Below are 22,654 nucleotides of genomic sequence, written 5' to 3' on the forward strand. Positions count from 1 at the left end.
CCATAATGTTTTTATCCATCTAAATATAATATATCATTAACCATGACTTCAATAGGGCGACTGAACACACACACACACCTGGGCTTGTAAGAAAGAAAACAAACATGAAGAAAACATGAAGAGGAAAGCAAGAACTAGAAAGAGAGAAACACACGAGTTGATTAAACGATGGTATCAACGAGGACCAAGGACTTAGTAGCCAAGAGCTTGGCTTTCCATGCCTATAAGAAGTAGAGAACAGAGTCCTGAGCGCGCAGTGAGGCTGGGGCCCGGACAGGTGACCTCAGGCGTACAGACACGTTAGTGTTTAACTGGGTCCAGAGCGTGATACTGATGAGGGGATCATTAGATAGGCCCATCAAGCAGAAGAGAGACCACAGCTACAGACCCAAACATAGACAGGGAGCTAGCAAGTGAGACAGGCAGGATTTAATACTGTGAGTAATGACACACAGTAAGTAGTGTGGGGATATGAAGAAAATCAGATTTCTACTTCACGCTGAAACATTTCTAAATAGTCGCAGTAACAACGACAATAACAAATACTTGACATGCAATAAACTCTCCATGTTAAAAAGAACAGCTTGAGAAATCTTGACGTATACACAGAACCACAATCAACATAATGAACAGACTGACCAATCCCCAGGGTTTTCTAGCGCCCTTTCATCATCTCTTATTCCTACTCCAACCCTTACGCCCAGGCAAGCAATGATTTCCTTTCATTGTCATAGATAAGTCTGCATTTTCTAAAATCCTACATACAGGAAATCAGAGAATATGTACTTTTTCTTCTAGGTTCTTCACTCAACAGAATTATCTTGAGATTCACCCAAGATATTTTGAATATCAATATCTCATACTTTTTTTTAATTGCCAAACAGTAGTTACTATAAGTGGGCTTCCCTAGTGGCTCAGACGGTAAAGAATCTGCCTGCAATGTAGGAGACCCGTGTTTGATCCCTGGATCAGGAAGATCCCCTGGGAAAGAGAATGACTACCCATTTCAATACTCTTGCCTGGAGACTTCCATGGACAGAGGAGCCTTGTGGGGTACAGTCCATGGGGTTGCAAAGAGTTGGACACGACTGAGCAACTAACACTTTCACAGTCATCGTATAGATATACTTGTTAATCCATTTACCTGTTGATGGAAGCCTGGAGTATTACCAAATTGGGCTTTTACAAATAACATCTTTGTATGTATGTGTGTGTATTAGTCGCCCAGTTGTAACACAGACCATGGAGAGCACACAAATACAATTGAGACACAGGTTTTTTGCATGAAAACTGCAGAAACATCCTTGTAAATCACTAGGTTAAAATACAGTTAGTAGATAAACTTACCCTGGTTTCGTGTCATTTACTACACAGTGATAGGTAAATGTCCCAAACATCTGAACTCCTAAAATGCCATAAAGAAGCAGAAAGAAAAGGAGGAAAATGGAAACACTCCATATTTGTTCTCCGGATCGCCTAGGAGGAAAAAATAAAGTAGGTAAAACTTACCCAAAAAATGTCATAAACATTTCCCCTTAATTTATGTAAAAGCAGTGCTTACTTTAAAATATTCGTAATTCTGGTCCTTGGTAGCTCAAATCGGAAATAAATCCGGAATGCCCGGATCATAATTAGTGGCCGTGGGATCCGCAACATGCCCCAAGGAGACATCTGATCAACTATGTCAGCGATTTCAAATACCTGCAAATTCAGAGGTGAACAGACAACTCAGACAGCATTGCGTGTAGTCAGGACATATACAAACAGCATTACACAGCACGACACATAGCAAAAACAGCATTACATGGCGTCATAGCACGGCTTGCAGTGAAGATACACACAGAGGGCATCACAGGACGTCATACGTGAACCCTGAGCTATGCTCCCACATTATCATCCACCAAAAATAACTTTCTTTGGAGTATATTTTGAAGCTATAGCTCTCTTAAGAGAAACAAATACATGAATGAATGAAAGTGTCATTAATCTTGTTCATTTCCTAAATGATTCATCAAGGCACAGTTTTAAATACAAAAATGGAGTAAGTATGCCAAGTTTTCCTCACTACTAACAGTCTTTGGTGGAACTTTTCGAGTATTTAGAACATAGATTAATGGAGAAAGGGATAATAAAAATATTATGAAAAAGAATTCCATTTACCAGCAGAGGCAAGAGGATAATTAGAAAATGTTTGTCAATCCTACAATAGTTACTAAATGGAAAAGAACACATTTAATATGCAAGATAAAATTAATTGTTAGAGACGTGAGCTTTATGAAAATAAGAACAGCTTATCAATACGAACCATGATGCGTTTCTGGGATGGAGGATGAATTTATTTTATTCTGAATTTTTTAATGAATTAAATTTGAATTAAATACAAAATCAAGCCTGAATGAGTGCCTGGGAATGAATTATACTGTTTTTAATAAAATCTCTCCTTCAGGCCTTTTTAAGATATGTTCCCCGTTTCTCAAAGTAAGGAATTTTCCATTTCCAATACACTATTTATGCTAACCAACATATACCCCAATGTATTTATATTATTTTAGCTAATTTTAGTGACAATTTAGTCACTTAAAAAGACTGGACTTTTGATTTTTTAATTCAAATTTTTATTCTACAAATACAGAAACCTCACTCCATGTTCTTTTCCTTTATTTCAATGAATATATTTCTAATATCTGTTTAATGAGAAATAATCTTGTATGGTACTGATTTTTATTTCTGATTGAAAAATAATTCAAACATCTGACTGATGATGATTAAAAATGTTAGGCTTTTAAAAATCAATAAACATTAAAAGTGTTTCTAGACAATTACCCAATCACATTATATATATATATACACACACACACACACACACACATATATATATTCTTTAATATATCAATTTAGATTTTCAATGCAAAATAATGCCCATTTTGGAAAATATACCCTTGTAAGTTAAAAGTGTTTAGTTACCTGTAACACCAATGAAACCCAAAGGCAAAAGACCATAAATCCATCAAAAACACACCAGCGATCTTTCACGTAGGAACTATCCCCCTAAAAATAAATTTCACATGGCGTTATCAGACAAAATAAATAATTTCCAAAAAACATCTGTGGAGGGAATAATCAAGTGTTAATTTGATATAAGCTACCTACAATTTTTGTATCATAACTGAACAGACTTTCAAAAGGAAAGTCTTTCCGTATTTTAAATGACATTATATATGAGGAAAATAATTTCTAAAACACAAGTAACTGCAGAACTGTGCATGTAAAATTTTAAATTCATGCAAAGAGAATTTTTACTCTTAGCCACATAGATTCTACCACATAAGAAGCCAGAGGTCATCCTACTTAATAAGCAGCTCAGGTCCTAAAACCAACTCTTCCTACAAGAACCAAGAGGATACAGTGGTCAGTGAAGGACTTTGAATTTCTGGGAACAACTGTCGTCAGTAGAGAGTTACCAGTAATTCACCTTGAACTGAATTAGAGGTGAAGATGAAGAAATGTGCCTTCATTTTTGAAATAAACATATATTGACTTTAACTGGGATTATAAGTATAAAAGAGATAAAGAAGGCATGCTACTTTCATTTTTTAACAGTGAGTCTATTCTAAAACACTGGAATGCATTATTTTTATAAAATGGGACTTTTAGGAAAAAACTTTCCTTTCAAATAACAAAACAGTACACCCTGTGAGGTTGGAATTGGAAACCTTTAACTAGAAAGAAAGCCTTCAATAGCTTGCTCAGGACTGCACAATTAAGTCACTAGTTCTGTAGTAATCTGTGAAACTCAGTTCTGAATCCAGCACATGGTTACCGAGTGAATTGTTTAGAAAATAAAAATAGGAACAGAAGACCAAGACTTTCAATAAGATGGTAAAATATGTTGCAGGATATTTAGGAAAATAACGTACTTTTGAGAACCTTCCACCAGGAGTAACAAATAGATTGTCAGAAGGTTTCCTTCAGAGGTTTCCAGAAATAATTTGTTGTTTGCAAATCTAAAGCTAATGAATGATAATTCACTTAATGAAAGTTATATGACTCAGATATGAAGTTTAAGCCCAGCTTAGTTAGCACTGGGTAAGCATGTACTTTATAAGAGGATGTATAATGCTGAGTGAAACACCCACACACAAACACACCAACTATACACACACATCTTGTGTAGATATATGGCTAAGTACACACCCAGTTAATACTATACATAAGGCCAACTAATTTATAATAAAGTTATAATTATGGTGGGAAAATTAATCCTGTGGAGAGTTAAGAGAAAACAATGCTAGTTCTCAAATGAATGCACAGATAATTTTACCACTGGCACAAGAATCAACCAGACTTGGTGTGTACTCCAGAAGACCCACAAGAGTTATAAAAGCAAACTTGGGGTTTGGGTGATTAACAGGACAATGACCTATTAAATTAGCGTTATGATCATCATATGATCATATCTTAAGAAGATAAAAAACTATATCATAAAATGCTACTGGTTATGTATTCACATATGTGCATGTTAAGTATAGAGAAAATAATTAAGGGATAATATAGCTGTCTTCAGTATCTCATGAGGAATCTTCTATCATAAGCATTAAATTTGCCTTGTACACTGCACAACTTAAAATATGAATTAATTGTAAAACTAAATATAGACAATATAACCAATATAAAATGAGTCTCATTTTGACTACCATCCTAAAAGATAATAAAATACAAATGTTTAAGTTGTACTTTGGAATTTCCCTTAAGTTTTGTTTGACATATTGAACAAATCTGTTAATTCATTCTCTCAGTAAATAGAACATTTCTATGCTCTAGGTGGCATTCAGGCACTAGTGATAACAGAACTGAATAAAACAAAAACACCTGCCCTTATGTAACTTATATTCTCAGTTACTTTTAAAAAAATGTAAAATGCACATATATTCTATTTTGATAAGTGTTATCAGAAAAATGGGCTTCCCAGGTGGCGCTAGTGGTAAAGAACCCATCTCCTAATGCAGGAGACGTAAGAGATGCAGGTTTGATTCCTGGGTTAGGAAGATCTCCTGGAGGAGGGCATTGCAATCCACTCCAGTACTCTTGCCCGGAGAATCCCAGGATAGAGGAGCCTGGTGGGAATATGGTCCATAGAGTTGTAACAAATTGGACACAACTGAAGCAATTTAGCATGCATGCATGCATACAGAAAAATTAAAGTATATATTTTCAAATCAACTTTTATTAAACAAATATGTTCTTTACTTATATGTTGAGCAAAAAAGTGAAAAAATATCACTTGATCTTTATTTTAAGAACTAGGCATAAATGTGATTGTTTTAAAAATGTAAAATAATTCCAAAATGAACACAGAAATTTTATGAGGCTCAGCAGAGAACTATTTTAAAATAGGAACAATTAAATGTAAATGTTAGCCAAGAAAGAGAATATTAATAATTATAGATAATTGGGTACACAAGTACTCAAATAAGATAAGTTTATATAAGACTTTTCCCAAATAGTATTTTTTTCCTGTTTTAAAATTTAAAAAACGTTTCATGTAGTATCACTACAGTTAACCTCCTGTTGCTCATAATTTGCCTTAGTAACAAATTATATTCAATTAGATACAAGTTGAGAGCTTTTCATTATATTGAGGGTTATTTAAAATATAAAAAATGAGGATAAATAATGGTATTTCCCAGGGAGGGGAACAGAGTGGCAAGGAGCCAAAGGTGGAAAAGAGACATAATTTTTCCAGACTATCCATACATATGCCTTTTGACTAATGGCCATGTGTTACATTTTTAAAATAGATCTTTCAAAGCTAACTTTTTTAAAAGGTGAAAATTCTAGCATTAGCAAAAATCACTCAGCTGGTGTGAATAAAGTCAAATTTGAAAAATATGAGCCTCACAAATTTACAATGTAAAGTCATCAGTAACAGAGTTGGCTGAATTTTTATTTACTATATAGATTTATAGGTTAAGGAAGTTGATGTTGAAAAGCTGACTTAAGAGTATATTTTGAACTCTATCAAAGGATGGATTATTTTAAGTCATTTTAGAAGTTCCGGCTGGTTTCCAAATAAAACAAAAGCATGCAAACACACAACTGAGTCAATGGACATGAATCTGAGCAAACTCTGGGAGATAGTGAAGGACAGGAAAGCATGGAGTGCTGCCGTCCATGAGGTTGCAAAGACTCCGACACAACTTAGCCGCTGAACAGCAACAGTGCAAGCACATTCTAACTTCTAATGACCTCATGAAAACTGCTTTAGCAAAAAAAGTTCTACTGTATAATACAGAAATATATTTCTGAATTATGAAGTCATTTGAGTTGAATTATCTGGAATGTTCTCTGTGGTGGATGTTCCAGAAATTCAGAGTGTATCTGCCTGTCCCAACAAGACCACCACACTCTAGATTGCATGGAATGGTCAATTAAAACTAGCTTCTTTTAACTTGCCTGGTAGAAAACATGAAATAATCCACTGAACAGAAGTTTTACACAGTATTTTTTGGTTTCGGTTTCGAGGAGTCATTCAATATTTATAAAAACCTTTGAGCTGTGTAATAGTGATCCGAGATACAAAGGCCAATCACACTCAGATTTTTCCCATCTTTTTTTTTTTAACCTTTTGCCCTTTAGCATTCATTGTTCTGCATGCTCTTCTGTCTTCCTGAAAAATTCCCTGCAGTCTATGTCAATTTTCTCCTCCAGGCTTTGGTCCGACCACGGCCCACTCTAATCAGTGCTTTTGCTCCTATATCATGCAACCACCAGCAACTCAGCTCATGTATATAAATAAGGTTCACACCGTGTAATGGAAAGAATAGTACTTTGTAACTCCCACCTAGCTATTTAATTAACTTATATTTTAGTTCCTGTAGTTTGGGTTTCCTACTTAAATCTTCTCTAAACATATTCTCTGGTGCTGTATTTTTTAAAAAAGGTCTATCTTCCACTCCACTGTCAACGTTTGAGTTTGCTCTGAAGATTAATAGTATCTTGAAACTTTAGACAATTTCAGGCGGTATTCCCACTACCTTGCACCATCATATTAAATGAATGATGAGACAAGCATATGAACCACATCTATGGAGCCTCTGTAGAGCGACCTCACTTTCCCTTTTCCCTTTCATGCATTGGAGAGGGAAATGGCAACCCACTCCAGTGTTCTTGCCTGGAGAATCCCAAGGAAGGGGAGCCTGGCGGGCTGCCGTCTATGGGGTCACACAGAGTTGGACACGACTGAAGCGACTTAGCAGCAGTAGTCGCAGCAGCAGATTACAATGCAGCCAGTAAGAAGTCAATGCTTATGCTTCATGAATGCATCCGTGCATCTGTCCATTCACTGAAACTACTAGTACTGTACCTTTAAAGGAATGATTCTTTGTAGCAAAAAGAGAAAGATGTAGTACATTGAAAGGTAATACCTTAAAGTTAAGACTCTTCTCCTGAATAATCATGAAAGATCACAGATGAAATTATTAGATAATTTTTGCATATTTCTCAGATTAGTGTAGTTTGAATCAGCAAAGCTGACATGCCATGTAAATAGGAATTGGGTCAAAATTTAATATGGGCTTCCCAGGTGGTACCATGGTAAAGAATTTGAGTGTCAGAACAGGCGATGCAAGAGACAGAGGTTCAGTCCCTGGATGGAGAAGATCCCCTGGAGGAGGAAATAGCATTGCCTGGAGAATTCCATGGATAGAGGAGCCTGGTGGGCTACAGTCCATGCAGTCACAAAACAGACATGACTAAGCACAGCAGCACAAGGTTTATATAATTTCTGCATATAATGAGATTGCAAATATGACTGAATTGAAATTGAAATCATATCGATCATCATCAATACTCACTAAGGCTCCGTAAGGACAAAATACATTTTCATGAACAGAATACAGGCTCTGAAACCTGGCGCTTTGAAGTATAACTGAAGATAAGGGGGACCCCGCTGTGTCCCCCACATTTTGTTTGTACAAAAGCTCTAACCTCTTAGGCCTTCCTGGAGTTCTAAAGAGCAAACTCAATCAGGAAAGTGAGAAAATATAGAAACATAGAAAAACAGTTTAATAAGGCCAAATAATAGCTGAACCATAAAACAAAGTCAAGGACCTGTAATTCCTCTTCCAGGGCTGTAGATAAAATTCTGAGCCATATCCTTGAGTTGTTTTGCAGTTACTAAAATCCCACAAGGTGAAAGAAGTTAACGGCATGCTGACCACCAGCACCTAGACCCAGACTAGCTGGACCCAGAAGGTAGTTACCACCCCAGCAGCTCCATGAGCTGGTCATGCACTCCTTGACCTTTTGCTCATCTGACCTTTAAAATCCCTTCTCTGAAACCCTTCTGGGAGTTTGGGTCCTTTTAGTATTAGCTGCCCATACTCCTTGCTGGGCTCTGAAATAAACACTGTACTTGCCTTGACCACAACCCCGTGTCAGCAGATCGGCCTTACTGGGTGAAGGTGAATAGACCCAAGTTTGGTTCAGTAACATAATCTCATGTTGCACTTTGTGTCTGATACGTTTAACTCATTGTCTCTTTTTCAGTTTGTATTTTCATAGACTCTTCACCATAACTGGTTAAATGGTGCTACGATTCAATGTATCAGTATGTCCAGATCCTTTTAAAATCCTACTGTATTCATGTTCAAGTTATAATACTTGCAAATAAGAAATTGTCCCTCCCCCCTGCTTCCAAAATATGGAAACAGAATCTAACACACATGAAGGCCCATTGGTACTTGAGAAACTGTAATGTCTCCAAATATGAAAGAAAGGTTTTTTAATTTGCTTGTTGCATCAACAAGAATTGAAGAGGAGAGAGTGCTTGAGTTGTGGGCAGAAATCAGCAGGCTGGTGCCTGAGGAGATGAGTTATTCAAGAGCTGTCTATCAATCTTTATAAAGGTAAACACTTGGAGGCTGCCAATCAATTATACAGTATAAGAGAGGAACTTAAATTGCTATGCAAGGATTTAACAAGCAGAGAAAACAAACACATTTACCTGAAGACATTCATAGGGATATAGTTTGCAGTCACAAACAATATGCATGGGTGTAGTTTCATAAGCACATGATTTATTGTTCTGCATTCTCAGGGCCCATCTGTCACTGTGTCTTAGCATTATTATTTATTACTTCAACAATGCTCAGAGGACGCATGCTACTTTTTAGCCAGGTCTGTTGCCAGATGAAAAATAGACAACTGAGAATTGTCTGAAGACTTCACAGCCTGCACCACATGGAATGCTTCACAAAAACACAAACATATATCACCTCAATGCTTTATTTTTGCCCATAGGGATTTGGTTGAGCTACAATGCTTCTCAGAACAGGAATTCGTGGGAGAGTCAATTAGAAACAAATGATCGGGGAGTGAAAATTAATTGGCAGATATAGTCAGGCTTGGGAAATGTTATAAGAGATGTGAAATCCTTCAAGCAGATACATGCCTCTAATGAAACTTTCGAAGGACATTTTTTGCCGGAAGGACTCTGTGCTTCAGTTTCTCTCTCCTGCAATGCATGGAGTGTGTGATCTCCACCGTAAACTTCTCAAATACAAATCAAACTATGTCACTCATACTCCGATCCCCCATGCCTCTTAACTGACCACAGAAGGAAGTCTGAGCTCCTCACAAGGCTGCATGGTCCTCCGAGATGCAGCTGGTCTCCCTTCCCAGGGTCCTCCCCGGCTGTTCCCTGGGCATACCATCTGCTACTCCTGACTATGACTACGCAGAGCACCCCAAGGCTCCAGTCTGTTCCAAGGCTGTGTGTCTCAGAGCATTGCTTTCCTCTCTCTGTGAAATCCTTTACTTCCCTCCCCATGACACCCGCCATAGCCCACCACCTCCTTATCCTTCAAGACAAGACTTCAACACTGGCTTTATTCAAGACTTTTCTGGGCAGCCCCAAACAGATTTTGTCACTATTTTTTGGTGCCCCCTTTCCCCTATAACTTTTTCAGACTACTATTAGAGCATTTTCCACAAAATACTGATCTCTCACTATCTGAATTCTCACCATACAAATGTTCACTATGCACATTTGCAAAAATACTTGCCCCAGTCCCTGTATAACTAGAAGAACCACTATTGTGTATCTGCATGTATGCAATGGAAACACTGCCATTGTCCACAACCTGCAAAAGGTAGGGTGTGCATACGGCTCCACAGTTCTTGGGGGCTAAATCTTGTGCTTACATTCTTCATCTCCTTAACAACTGGTAAGTGTTAAGTGCATCACCACCTTCTCGTCCCTATTTTCTCCCTGAAGATTAGCCTTTCCAGGGACACAGGATTTGAGTCTATCGACCCAAATAAAGTATATGTGTAAATCATGTTCTATTTTAAGCATCAGGTTACACTTTTCTTCACAAATTTTCACTTTTGAAAAGAGCTGTACAAATATTTTAGTTGGAAATCAGTACATTGTAAACATTCACTGTTAATAAGTTAAACTTAATGGTGGACAATTTCTTTAAAAAAATTTATTTCATCAAGTAAAGACCAAGCAAGTCTAAACAAACCAATTTAAAGAAAGGGAGTCCCATCAAAAAAGTACTAGGATAAAATGGTTTCACAGGAGATTTCTATCAAATGTTTCAAGCTAAAACAGTTTCAGATTATTTTAGAGGACAAAAGTACATATACATAGCATATATATATATATACTGAATAGCTAATATCAAGCCTGATAGAGATTAAACAAAATTTAATAAGAAAAGTAATAACAAATATAATGAAATAGTACATTAAAACAGAACAAAACTTGTTATGACCCAGCCAGGTTTTTCTGGGAATGTAAGGATGGTTTGATTACTAGGAAAACCACACTATTATGAGTCAAGGGGAAAAATAATCATTCAACAAAATGTAAAAGCTGTTCATGATACAACTCTCAAAAGTTGAAATTTATGTTTAATCCCTTAACATGATAAGATATTCAAACTTCAAACCTGAAAAAATACATCTTGTGCAGCTTGAGTCATGACTCAAAGAAGTTAACTCTAAAAGAAAATACTCATGACAAGTGGGGCATCATGAATACGGATTGCATATTGGCCTACAGTAAGAAATTATTGCTAACTGTGTCCAACGCAATATTTAGAAAAAAAGATTTTATCAGTTGGCAATGCATAAGTTGTTTCTAAAATAATCTGATTTCTCAGAGTTGTCTTAAAAAGAAATAGAACTGGGCAAGTATTGATAACTACTGATGTTGAGTTATAGGTATTCGTTCCAACTATAATCTCTACTTTCATGTAAATTTTAAAATGTCCTTAATAAAATGTTTTAAAAAGTTAAAAATGATGAGAGTAGTGCATTGATAGTGATTCCTCTCTTTTAAAGACAGCATACAATGTATTATGTGTAAAAAGAAGCAATGAAGTTGACCCAATAAATACATCTTAAGCATCGGCTCATTAAATTCTCAAAAACGTTATACAAAATAAGGCTCTTCTCCATCACAATTACTTCCCTTGAGATGTTTATACAGCCAGTAAATGAAAAGACTCAAATCCTAATTTGAGTCAAAACTTTCATTTGTCAAACCCTAACACCCATTCTGCTGTTTCAGTATACCACTGACTGTCTAAATAGCACAACTTAAAATACTTTTTGGAGATGGAAACAGCAACCCACTCCAGTATGCTTGCCTGGAGAATCCCATGGACAGTCCACGGGGTCACAAGAGTCAGACATGACTTAGCAACTAAACCATCAAAATACTTTAGAGACAACATCATCTATAATACTGAGATGAGATTATTGGGCTGGCCAAAAAGCTCATTTGGGATTTCCATTTAACCTCTATAAAGGTTAGTGTCACAGGAGGAAGAGATATCCCAGGATAGAAATTTCCCTCCTTTTCTTATTTCTTTTTCTTTTCTTTCTTTATTTATTGTCTCCCAATGGCACCAACTTCATGCTACACATTCTTGTCTTAGAGTCTTGGAATGCCTTTCCATTTCAAGTCTCTCTTTTTACCTCTTTACATCTTTAGAATGCCTCAGGCAAATGAGATCCTCCTGATTATCATCACACTGCAAATTTATCACATATAACGCTTATTCTGCATTCCATAAATCAACAGGTGCCTCCTTAGGTTAGGTGGCATGATCACCCTGTAGGTGGCATGAAAGACCCTCCTCTGGCCTTCAGGAAGCTGGAGGTGGGGCCACGTAGCTGCTTCTCAGATATTCCAAGACTTTATGCCTTACACAATTGACTTCACTTTTATAATACTCTTAAATATATCGTGTTTTCGCCAATATCTGGAATCATACCCTCTTAAAAGGACTTCAATATCGATAAAATAAAGAGATGTTTTATTTGACTGAAATTAACATGAAAACATTAAATGAATTCAGTGTGCTTTTGTTTTGAGCTTAAATAACATGGAAACACTCACCTTGACAATCCCCCGGATGTGCATCTTGGCGATCATTTCTGCTGTGTAGAGAAACATCAACAGAGTGTCCAGGGTAAAGGTCACGTACTGCAGAGGAGGGTAGTGTTCGAAGGTCATGGGCGTGTTCATACAGACTGAGATGACGCTGATGATGGCACAGACGCGCAGCAGAGAGTGAACCCACTGTGGAGACGGCCCAGAGTTACTATCTGATGCCATGAAACGTTTGAAACCTGTGTTATGAACCACACTATCTGGAAAATGTAATACTGAGTTGGAAATATTGGGCTGGACAAGAAATTCATTTGGGTTTCCTGTAACATCTTATAGAAAACTCTGAACAAACTTCTTGGCCAACCCAATATTTTACCACTAGGGAGAAAAGGGGGCCTTTTCTGTGGGCTCAGATGGTAAAGAAACGCTTGCAGTGCAGAAGACATGGGTTCAGTCCCTGGGCTGGGAAGATCCCCTAGAGAAGGGGATGGCTACCCACTCCAGTATTCTTGCCTGGAGAATTCCATGGACAGAGGAGCCTGGCAGGCTACGGTCCATGGGGTTGCAAAGAATTGGACATGACTAAGCAACTAACACTTGGGTTACCTAGGGAGAAAAGGAAAAACAAAACTAACATATTAAATACTGATAATGTGCTAAATATTTTCAATATATTTTACATCATTTAATTCTCAAAGCAGCCTAATTTCCACATGGAAGCACTAAGACTCAGGAAGGTTAAGGAGCTTGTCTGTGGTCCTGCATTAATAAAACCTCACCTCAATGTGAACCAGGTCACACTACCCCAAAGCCCCTGACACTTACTGGGACATAAGGACACAATAGAGCCTCATTCAATTAAAATCTGTAGAAAATTGATATGCTATTACTTTCATACTTTTTATGTACTGTGAGCACCTGGACGCCAAGGCCATATTTATTCTGTCTTCCCTGGAATCTAGCACATGGGCTCATCCCAGTAGACCCTAGATGCTTCTTAAAGTTAACTGATATATAACACTTCCCATATTTAGGGCTTTCATTCTATTACCTTATGCTAACATATGTGTATGAAAAAATATTTTAAAATCTGCTCTCATCCTATATTTTCAAAAGTTAATAATAAATGAACCTTCCTCTTTATTTTTGAGAACATGTTTCATATAAATTTAGCTCAGATATCTCTCACCAAAATGCCAAAAAAATACATTTTTGTGCAATGCTGGCAGTGCATTTGCTGTTTGAGGTCTTTCCTTAATCCTAACATAAAGAAGGAATTAAAAAGTTAAAGATGTTTCTGTGTGTGTATACATGTGTATAAGTGTAGAACATAAATCATCCATATGATATCTCTTATGAAAATAACTAGGATAAAAAATATTAATGCATTTGCATGTTAATATTACTAACAAATCAGTACACGATTCCTAAACATAATTTCAATGTGTTATCTATTGACTAGCCTATATATATATACACATAATATATGCAGTCATATTAATCCCTTAATATACTCTCTGTGGGGAAAAAAATAGCTGTTTCAGTTTCATAGTCAATGGGTTCTGAAGCCATACAAGCTAACAACCACCTAAGATGAAAACAGAAAAGGCTGTCAGAAATTTGAGGAGACTCAAGACACCTGTAGGCTGGTGAGTGGGTTATAATATTAACCTGACAGTTGTAATATTTGCATGAAGACATAATGCCACTAATTTCCATACCATATAAGTCACTGATGATTAACTTTAAGAGTTGATGTACTTTTCATGCCAATCAAGAAGCACTTCAGTAAACACCGTGTGTAAATTTAGATCTATCTGGGCCTCCAATACAAAGGATCTAATTACACAAAAGAGACTCAAAAGATGAGTTCTCCCACAAAACCATCATGAATTTAAAGAATGAATTCTCATTAAGCGTTCATCATTCTAGTTAGTCTTCTGAGCCTACATCTGTAAAACTACCTTCTTCAGAAGGTCTTGGAAAGCTCTGTACTGGTGGACGCTAAGAAAAAATGACGGCTTTATTTTCCATTTTGTTCAAAATTTCCTAAACATGAATGGGAAAGACCTACTACGTGTTGGAAATTACACTGGGCTCTGAAGACACACCAATGGAAACAACACAGTTCTAACTCATCACTAATGAGTGATATTATGCCTATTTCGGTCTAAGATGCATCACATATATATTTATACAGAAATCATTTTTTTCCTTACATCTACATATAAAGTAGGATAAGTGGAAAGAGAAGAGGTTCATTCCATTGATGGTGGGGGAGGGTCAAAGCAGGAGACTTCCAGAATAGATGGGGGCAGGGGTGACATGGGTAAGGAGGACTGGACTCGTCTGTGTGTGAGTGCTAAATCGCTTCAGTTGTATCCGACTCTTTACAACTCTATGGACTATAGCCTGCCAGGCTCCTCTGTCCATGGGATTCTCCAGGCAAGAACACTGGAGTGGGTTGCCATGCCCTCCTCCAGGGGAACTTCCCAACCCAGGGATCAAACCTGTGTCTCCTGGGAGTCTTGCACTGCAGGTGAATTTTTCACCACTGAGCCACCTGGTAGCCCGTCACTGGGGAAGCATCTCAGGGCAAAGGAAACAATGCAGACTGGCTGGACACCTCGGAGGTGCAGGAAGCCGCCGATTAGTGGACAGTGTAGATGCAGGAAAGGCAGCTGCTGCACAAGTTACAGCCACAGAATAAAGGGCCTTGCGTATGATACACACTACTGTTTAAAACTGTCAATGTAGGTAATAGGGATGTTTCAATGATTGTTAAGCAGAGGGTGATGTGAACAGACACAGAAATGTGGAAAGAAATGTGAGCAGCTGAGAAGCGGTCTGGAGAACAGATAAGGGAGAGGACAGAGGGGACCAAGGCTGATCCTCTTTATTACGGTCAAGGTCAAGGGAAAGACAAGCAGCGCCAGAGTGGCAGTTCATTTCCTGATTTCAGCTCCTGCTGTTGAGTTTGATAAGAGAGTGGATCCTGTGCGGGAGATCAAACCAGTCGGTCCTAAAGGAAATCAACCCTGAATATTCACTGGAGGGACTGATGCTGAAGCTGAAGCTCCAGTGCTTTGGCCACCTGATGTGAAGATCTGACTCACTGGAAAAGACCCTGATGCTGGAAAGACTGAGGGCAGAAGGGGACGACAGAGGATGAGATGGTTGGATGGCATCACCGACTCGACAGACATGAGTTTGAGCAAACTCCGGGAGATGGCGAAGGGAAGCCTGGTGTGCTGCAGTCCATGGGGTCGCAAAGAGTCAGACATGACTGAGTGATGGAACAACAGGACTGCTGTTGAAAGCTGAGCTTCCCAGTCCTGCAACGATGCCTTCAGCCGCAGCTCTGGCTGCTAGACTGTCTCCTTATGTACAATGACACTACATGTAGCTGGGCTTCGCCTCAAATTCTCATCAGCTTAATTAGACAGAGAAGGTGACAAATTCTTCACAGACACTACCCACTATCTCATTAACCTTTACTTGCAACTCAGAAGGAGACCTTTAATTCCTAACATCTGATTATCTTCTCGGACTCCTGCATGGTGAGGATAAGTGAAGAGATCCCTCATCTCGGTCTCCAGCTTCAGGTCAGCCGGAGAAGTGGCATTAACTCCACATTCTGTGACTCCGAGGAGGACATGCACAGAGGGCAGGCCGTGGAGCCACCTCTAATGCCTCCTCTGTGAGTAACTCACATGGCATCTCATTGTGTCATCGGAATCGTTTTCATCTCCCAGACTCCAAGACTCACCCACATTCTACTGCCGCTCAGACGTTTCAAATCACAGGGACAGGAGCTTCTGAATTAAATGAATCAAAGCGGCTTCATATCAGCATGTGCCTCTCTATTCTTTTTTAAAAAAGAAACTTACTGGCTTGTTAATCCAGAGGATGTCTGCGTTGTCCGACAGAGATTCATCGGGACCAAAGTCGGTAACCGGCTGGGCCTCCACCCTGGAGCTCTGCTTCCGTTTGAGCATGCTGAAGTTAGCTCTGGGAAGCAAGTTCAAAACCACAGTCTGAGAGAAGAAAGACAGAGTGAGTTAGTCCCCAAACCATCCTTACCCTGATCACAAAAACGATGTCCCCATGCAAGCCTGCATATATGCGTGCTAAGTTGCTCAGTCATGTCTGACTCTTTGCAAACCCATGGACTGCAGCCCACCAGGCTTCTCTTCCTATGGGATTCTCCAGGCAAGAATAATGGAGTGGGTTTCCATGCCCTACTCCAAGGGATCTTCCTGACCCAGGGATCAAACCCATGTCTCTTATGTCTCTTGCATTGACAGGTGGATTCTTTACCACTAGCGCTACCTGGCAAGTTTGTTAATTACACTCAAGTTCCATTTACTGTATATAATAAATACATGCAACTAGAAAGGTTAAAGGGGCTTCCCTGGTGGCTCAGCATGTAAAGAATCTGCCTTCAATGCAGGAGACCTGGGTTCAATCCCTGAGTCAGGAAGATCCATCGAAGGAGGAAATGGCAACCCACTCCAGTATTCTTGCCTGGAAAATTCCATGGCAGAGGAGCCCAGCGGGCTACCTGGAGTCGCAAAGAGTCGGACATGACTGAGCACACACTCACCCACACACATGTGGAATCTTAGTTCCCCAACCAGGGATCAAACCCACATCTCCTACATTGGAAGACAGAATTTTTACCACTGGACCATCAGGAAAGTCCCACCTCTTGTCTTTTTTATGCAAGCATGAGAAAGTCCAGTCTTGAGGCAGCAACCCAGCCCATCCAAGCAAATCTGAGGTTTAAATGAAGTTCTAAACTGTAGTCTAAGGTGTTCGTAATGGACCAAGTTGGTGCTGAACTACAATTAGGAGAACTTCTGAAGGCAGGTAAGGGAGGGTGAAGGTCCTTCCGGCAGTGCACACCCATGAGGATGCTTAGTCAGGAGAAATGCAGCAGTTTTATCACCAGGAATATGCATTGGCACACTCTCTGCTCTCCCTGGGGCTGGAGAAAGAATCCTCGCCAAGGAGAGTGAGTGCCACGCAATGCTCGTGGGAACCCGAGAAGAACAAGACAGTGTTTGCAGTATGTGTAAATACGTGCAGTTTTCACTGGGAAAGAGAACACAGAAGCTCAGGACCAACTGCCTGGGATCTGATTCCCTGTGTTCAAACATCTACCTCTGTATCTGTTCCCCTTGATGCACCAAGCTCGGTGCATCTGCCTGACCCTCCTATTCCCAGAAGAAATCAAGCTAATCGCCTTTAAGGTGTGGTAGGTGTTTCCAGGCTGCCTTGTCCTGAATATTGGATTTGAATATGGGTTTTACAGGAGGCTGCACTAATTAATTTTATTTTACATAATTGGAGTTAGGGACTCTTGACATCGATATGTAAATATATGCAGAATATTCAAATTATTCTTGTTCTCTGATTTATGGGGAGGGGGCATTTGGTGGCCTCAATTTCAGATGCTTCTTGAATGACAGTCTCCTATGTACCAAAAACCTGGATACCGAATCTTTTAGAAATCCTTAAAGATAACACAACACAAAGGAGGAAACAAAGACTGATTCTACAGTGTTGTTCCAAGATGATATAAGAAAAAAATGTATCATAATACCTTTCCACTGGGCCGGTGGAAGGCCATTTATTTCTCTTCTGATCTGGCCATAGTTAAGGCCTGAAAGTTACTTGATGTATAAATGTGACATCTTCACACGTTAATTCTATGTACCTTGTCTTAGCAATATCCCATCAGAAGCAAAACAGACTTTGACTAAGGATTTGTTATCGTGGTGAAGTAGACATCCAGAATCTTACTTTTCAAAAATCTCCATGAGAGGTATATTTGAGCCGCCAAAACAATGCACCATTGATGAACGACAGTCGTTATCAAACCACTTTCACCCTTGCTTTACAAATACAAAAGTGGCACCAAATCAAACAGCGCCCAAGAAATCCTAGGGAATCCACACATACATTAAAGCACAACAAAATGTATTTACATCCAGAGTCATAATACTTTTCTTAGGGTCTACATGGGGGCTCACTGTTAAGATGGCTCATTACGTTGCCCTCACAAAGAATAAAGTCACAGGGATCCTTGAGACTGACCAAACTGCCCAAACAAGATTCTGTTTTCTCACTGGCATCTACCTTCTCAAAGCTATGAAGCCACCAGATTCTAGACCTTAGGCTATGTGACCACAGGACTCAGCTACAGGCTAAAAATTAGCCACCCCTTCAGAGAATTTTTCACTGGCGGGGTATAAGAAAGACCCCGTCAGAAAGGGAAGATGCTGGTTCTCCTTAAGGGCCAGTCACCCTCTCATTTTCCTCTAATAAATTTCCCTTTTCTTGCCTGACCACCCAACTCACTCTCTTTGTCTCTGCACTCGCCCTACAATTTTAATCAATAATCATGCAGTGAAAAAACCCCTCAACAACCAGCTCCTGAATCACTGAAATCATAACTTATTTCTCATAAAATATCATCAAGGAGTAAAATAAGTTCAATTTACAAACACTGTTGTTCAATCACTCAGTTGTGTCCAACTCTTTGCGACCCAGGGGACTGCAGCATGCCAGGCTTCCCTGTCCTTCACTGTCTCCTGGATGTCTCAATTTACAAATGTGAAGAATCCAAAATTAAGTTGAGGCAATAATTTTCTTTTACATACAGAAATATTGTCGTACACATTCATTCATGTTGAATCAATATAATTCAGGACAGCAGGCCTATTATTCTCCTGATAAAGACCAGCGGGAATATTTAAGTATCCTAGGTACACTTATTATTTTGATAGGAAATTGCTTCTGTGTATCTTAGCCTTATCACTCTCATGTATCTATAACCCAGTGTATTTTTGGTCTCTGTTTACAGAAGTGTCCTTCATAAGGCAGTGCAGGAAGTTTGACAAGCATGATTTCCAGTAACTTTATCAAAAGCAGTTGGTATTCAAATAGCTCAATAGTGGGCGGAGGCTGCACACTTACAATATGTTCATTGATGAATCTTTTCCTTGGAAACAGCTAGTGGCAACTCAGAGAGAAAAAACACTTTGGTTCATCGCTCTCTTTTAAATGGTTAAAATCCAGTTTTGTATTCTGTGACAGCAACATTTTTACTTCTACTGGCATATGCCTTCCTCAGATCATTCTAGCTCTCTCCGGACCAAAATAAAATATATTCTTCTTATTTTTTTTTTTTTTTTTAGCTGTGAGGTACTTGCAACCCTGTGGGTCATTTCTTCTCCTTGTAACTCCCTTAGGTTTGCATTAGTCTTTTGAATCTTCCAAATTATGGTTTCCAGCATGTCCTTTACCTGCTGTCCATGTGCCTGGCCTCTGTACTTAAATGAGCATCTGTTCTCACAGTTTCCATCACCATCTGTTGGTGTCCAGCAGCTTCTGTTATGAGTCAGGTACCTACGTGGCTTCTCCCTCAACTGTAGCCATGCCAACACCATCATCACTTGAAAACCAACAGGACAGGGGTTACTGGTCAGACATCCTTCCACTTTACTTCTTCTTCCCTGTTCCCAGATCCTCTTGCCCTGAAATCAACCCTGAATACACACTGAAGGACTGATGCTGAATCTGAAGCTCCAATACTTTGGCCACCTGATGTGAAGAACTGACTCATTGGAAAAGACCCTGATGCTGGGAAAGACTGAAGGCAGGAGGAGAAAGGGATGGCAGAGGATGAGATAGTTGGATGGCATGACCGACTCAATGGACATGAATCTGAGCAGCCTCTGGGAGACAGAGAAGGACAGGGAAGCCTGGTGTGCTGCAGTTCATGGGGTTGCAAAGAGTTGGATGCGACAGCAACTGAACCATAACTGAACCATAACAACCCTGCCCTGAACGTTTCTGGTCCCTGCAGGCAGGCCTCACACGTGCACAGACTGTCATGCCACAGATTCTCACTGGTGATTTCTTTCCTCCTTTCTCACTCCACATATGTCCAAGGTCCCTTTCCCCTGATCCTTGTTACTAGAGCCCCTTCCAGGCCATGGGGCCTCAGGTCTGGATGGCCATAAATATCACCCTTTTTTCTCTCCAGGCCCTGTCATGCAGCTTGCAAGATCTTAGTTCCCCAACCAAGGATTAAATCCAGGCTCTCAGCAGTAAAGCACAGAGTCTTAAACCCCTGGACTACCAGGGAATTCCTGACATCACCCTTTCTAATATGGCCTGTCTCTTTTTAATTTTTTTTTTAATATTTATTTGACTGCACCAAGTCTTAGTTGAGGCACACAGGCTCTTTTAGCTGTGGCATACGAACTCTTAATTTCAACATGTGGGCTCTAGTGCCCTGACCAGGGATCGAACCCAGGTCCCTGTACTTTGGGACCACGGAGTCTTAGCAATTGGACCACCAGGGAAGTCCCTGTTTTGTCTTTTATCAGAATCACTGAGATGGTCTCTCCTGTAAATCCAGACAAGCTCTGCTCATCCTCTAGTTTCCCACTCATTCATTCATACAGAAAATGCTAGGAATCCGCCAGGGCACCAGGCACCATGACATGGGCTGGGTATAGAGCAGGGAACCACACGGCATTTCCGGAGCTCATTTAACCTCATGTTTCAAGGACACTGAGACCCGGGGATTCTCGCTTGTCCCTCTTTCACGCTCATATCCACACGCTTCACTTGAGTTGGCCAAACATCTGATGACCCGCCATCCTCCAACCGTTCTCAACTACTTCAGCACCTTTTCACAGCTGTGTCCTCTGTTGTCTGCTGCCAATTCCCCACCAGTGATTCCGATTTCCTAACTTAACTCACAAAGAGTTTCTGTCTCTACACGTGATTCGTCTGTTACAATGAGAAGATGTGATGTTTGGGAATAAAAGTGCAGAGGAGAGAAACACACCACCCCAGCAGACTTACCACATCTCTTTTATTCTAAAAAGCCCCCAAAGGAGACAGCAGTCACTCATCTATCTCTGGTCATCAGGCATCATTACAACTGGTGACACAGCAAAATCAACAGCTCGTCTTCTGGTTATTTGTGTGCTCAATCTCTGGGGCCTTTACGAGTTCGAGTGGAATCATTTAGCTACAGTCCTGTTCATGATAAGTTCAAAGTTCAGTCGCTCAGTCGTGTCCGACTCTTTGCGACCCCACGAATCACAGCACACCAGGCCTCCCTGTCCATCACCATCTCCGGGAGTTCACTCAAAATCATGTCCATCAAGTCGCTGATGCCATGCACCCATCTCAATCTCTGTCATCCCCTTCTCCTCCTGCCCTCAATCACTCCCAGCATCAGGGTCTTTTCCAATGAGTCAACTCTTCGCATGATGTGGCCAAAGTACTGGAGTTTCAGCTTTAGCATCAGTCCTCCCAAAGTATACCTAGGACTGATCTCCTTTAGACTGGACTGTTTGGATCTCCTTGCAGTCCAAGGAACTCTCAAGAGTCTTCTCCAACACCACAGTTCAAAAGCATCAATTCTTCGGCACTCAGCTTTCTTCACCGTCCAACTCTCACATCCATACATGACTACTGGAAAAACCATAGCCTTAACTAGATGGACCTTTGTTGGCAAAGTAATATCTCTGGTTTTCAATATGCTGGAATATATTAACTTTCCTTCCAAGGAGTAGTTCAGTTCAGTTCAGTTGCTCAGTCTGTTCATGATACACACACATTTAACAGTAGACTTTAATCCCACTGGGCTCCCCAGACGGCACAGTGGTAAAGAATTGCCTGCCAATGCAGGAGACACAAGAGGTGTGGGTTCAATCCCCGGGTCAGGAAGATCCCCTAGAGGAGGAAATGGCAACTCACTCCAGTATTCTTGTCTAGAGAATCCCATGAACAGAGGAGCCTGGAGGGCTACAGTCCATGGGGTTGCAAAGAGTCGGACACAACTGAGCACACACTCTGTTGTGTTGTTTAATCTCATTGCCATCACAGTTCGAGAGGGAAATTCAAAAAACAAAATTTCAGTAGTATCCCTCTGACTTCTCTCCCCAAGCTCATTTCTTTGCCATCAGAAGAGCAGCCTTCACTGCCACCAGAAGTTTTTCATTCATTCATTCTTGCATAAATGCATTCATTAAAAAAAAAAAAATCAATCATCCAAACCATTGTGTTAGGCGAGATGGATTTAGCTCTCACGAAACATGCCTGGTTTCTTTCCTCCTGGAATTCCTGAATGCCCCATGATCCTGACATAGCAGACATGTTTCATTGAAAAGTAGGGACCTGATTAATTTAAGGGGCACCTCAGACCACTACACA

At 39.9% G+C, this 22,654-nt stretch overlaps 1 protein-coding gene across 1 annotated transcript in view; it reads right to left on the reverse strand.

The window, feature by feature from the left end:
* Positions 1 to 22,654, reverse strand: part of NALCN (sodium leak channel, non-selective) — a 297,953-nt gene that overhangs the window by 260,505 nt on the left and 14,794 nt on the right. Inside the window, exons 2-6 of the mRNA XM_040267414.1 lie at positions 16,300 to 16,446; positions 12,416 to 12,598; positions 2,965 to 3,048; positions 1,562 to 1,701; positions 1,348 to 1,476 (exon numbers count right to left, since the gene is read on the reverse strand). Of these exons, the coding sequence (XP_040123348.1) occupies positions 1,348 to 1,476; positions 1,562 to 1,701; positions 2,965 to 3,048; positions 12,416 to 12,598; positions 16,300 to 16,407 (644 nt within the window). The 5' untranslated portion in view covers positions 16,408 to 16,446. The remainder of the gene's footprint in view (positions 1 to 1,347; positions 1,477 to 1,561; positions 1,702 to 2,964; positions 3,049 to 12,415; positions 12,599 to 16,299; positions 16,447 to 22,654) is intronic.

This window comes from Oryx dammah, unplaced genomic scaffold (genome assembly GCF_014754425.2).
Source record: "Oryx dammah isolate SB20612 unplaced genomic scaffold, SCBI_Odam_1.1 HiC_scaffold_24, whole genome shotgun sequence".
NCBI classification, from domain to species: domain Eukaryota; kingdom Metazoa; phylum Chordata; class Mammalia; order Artiodactyla; family Bovidae; genus Oryx; species Oryx dammah.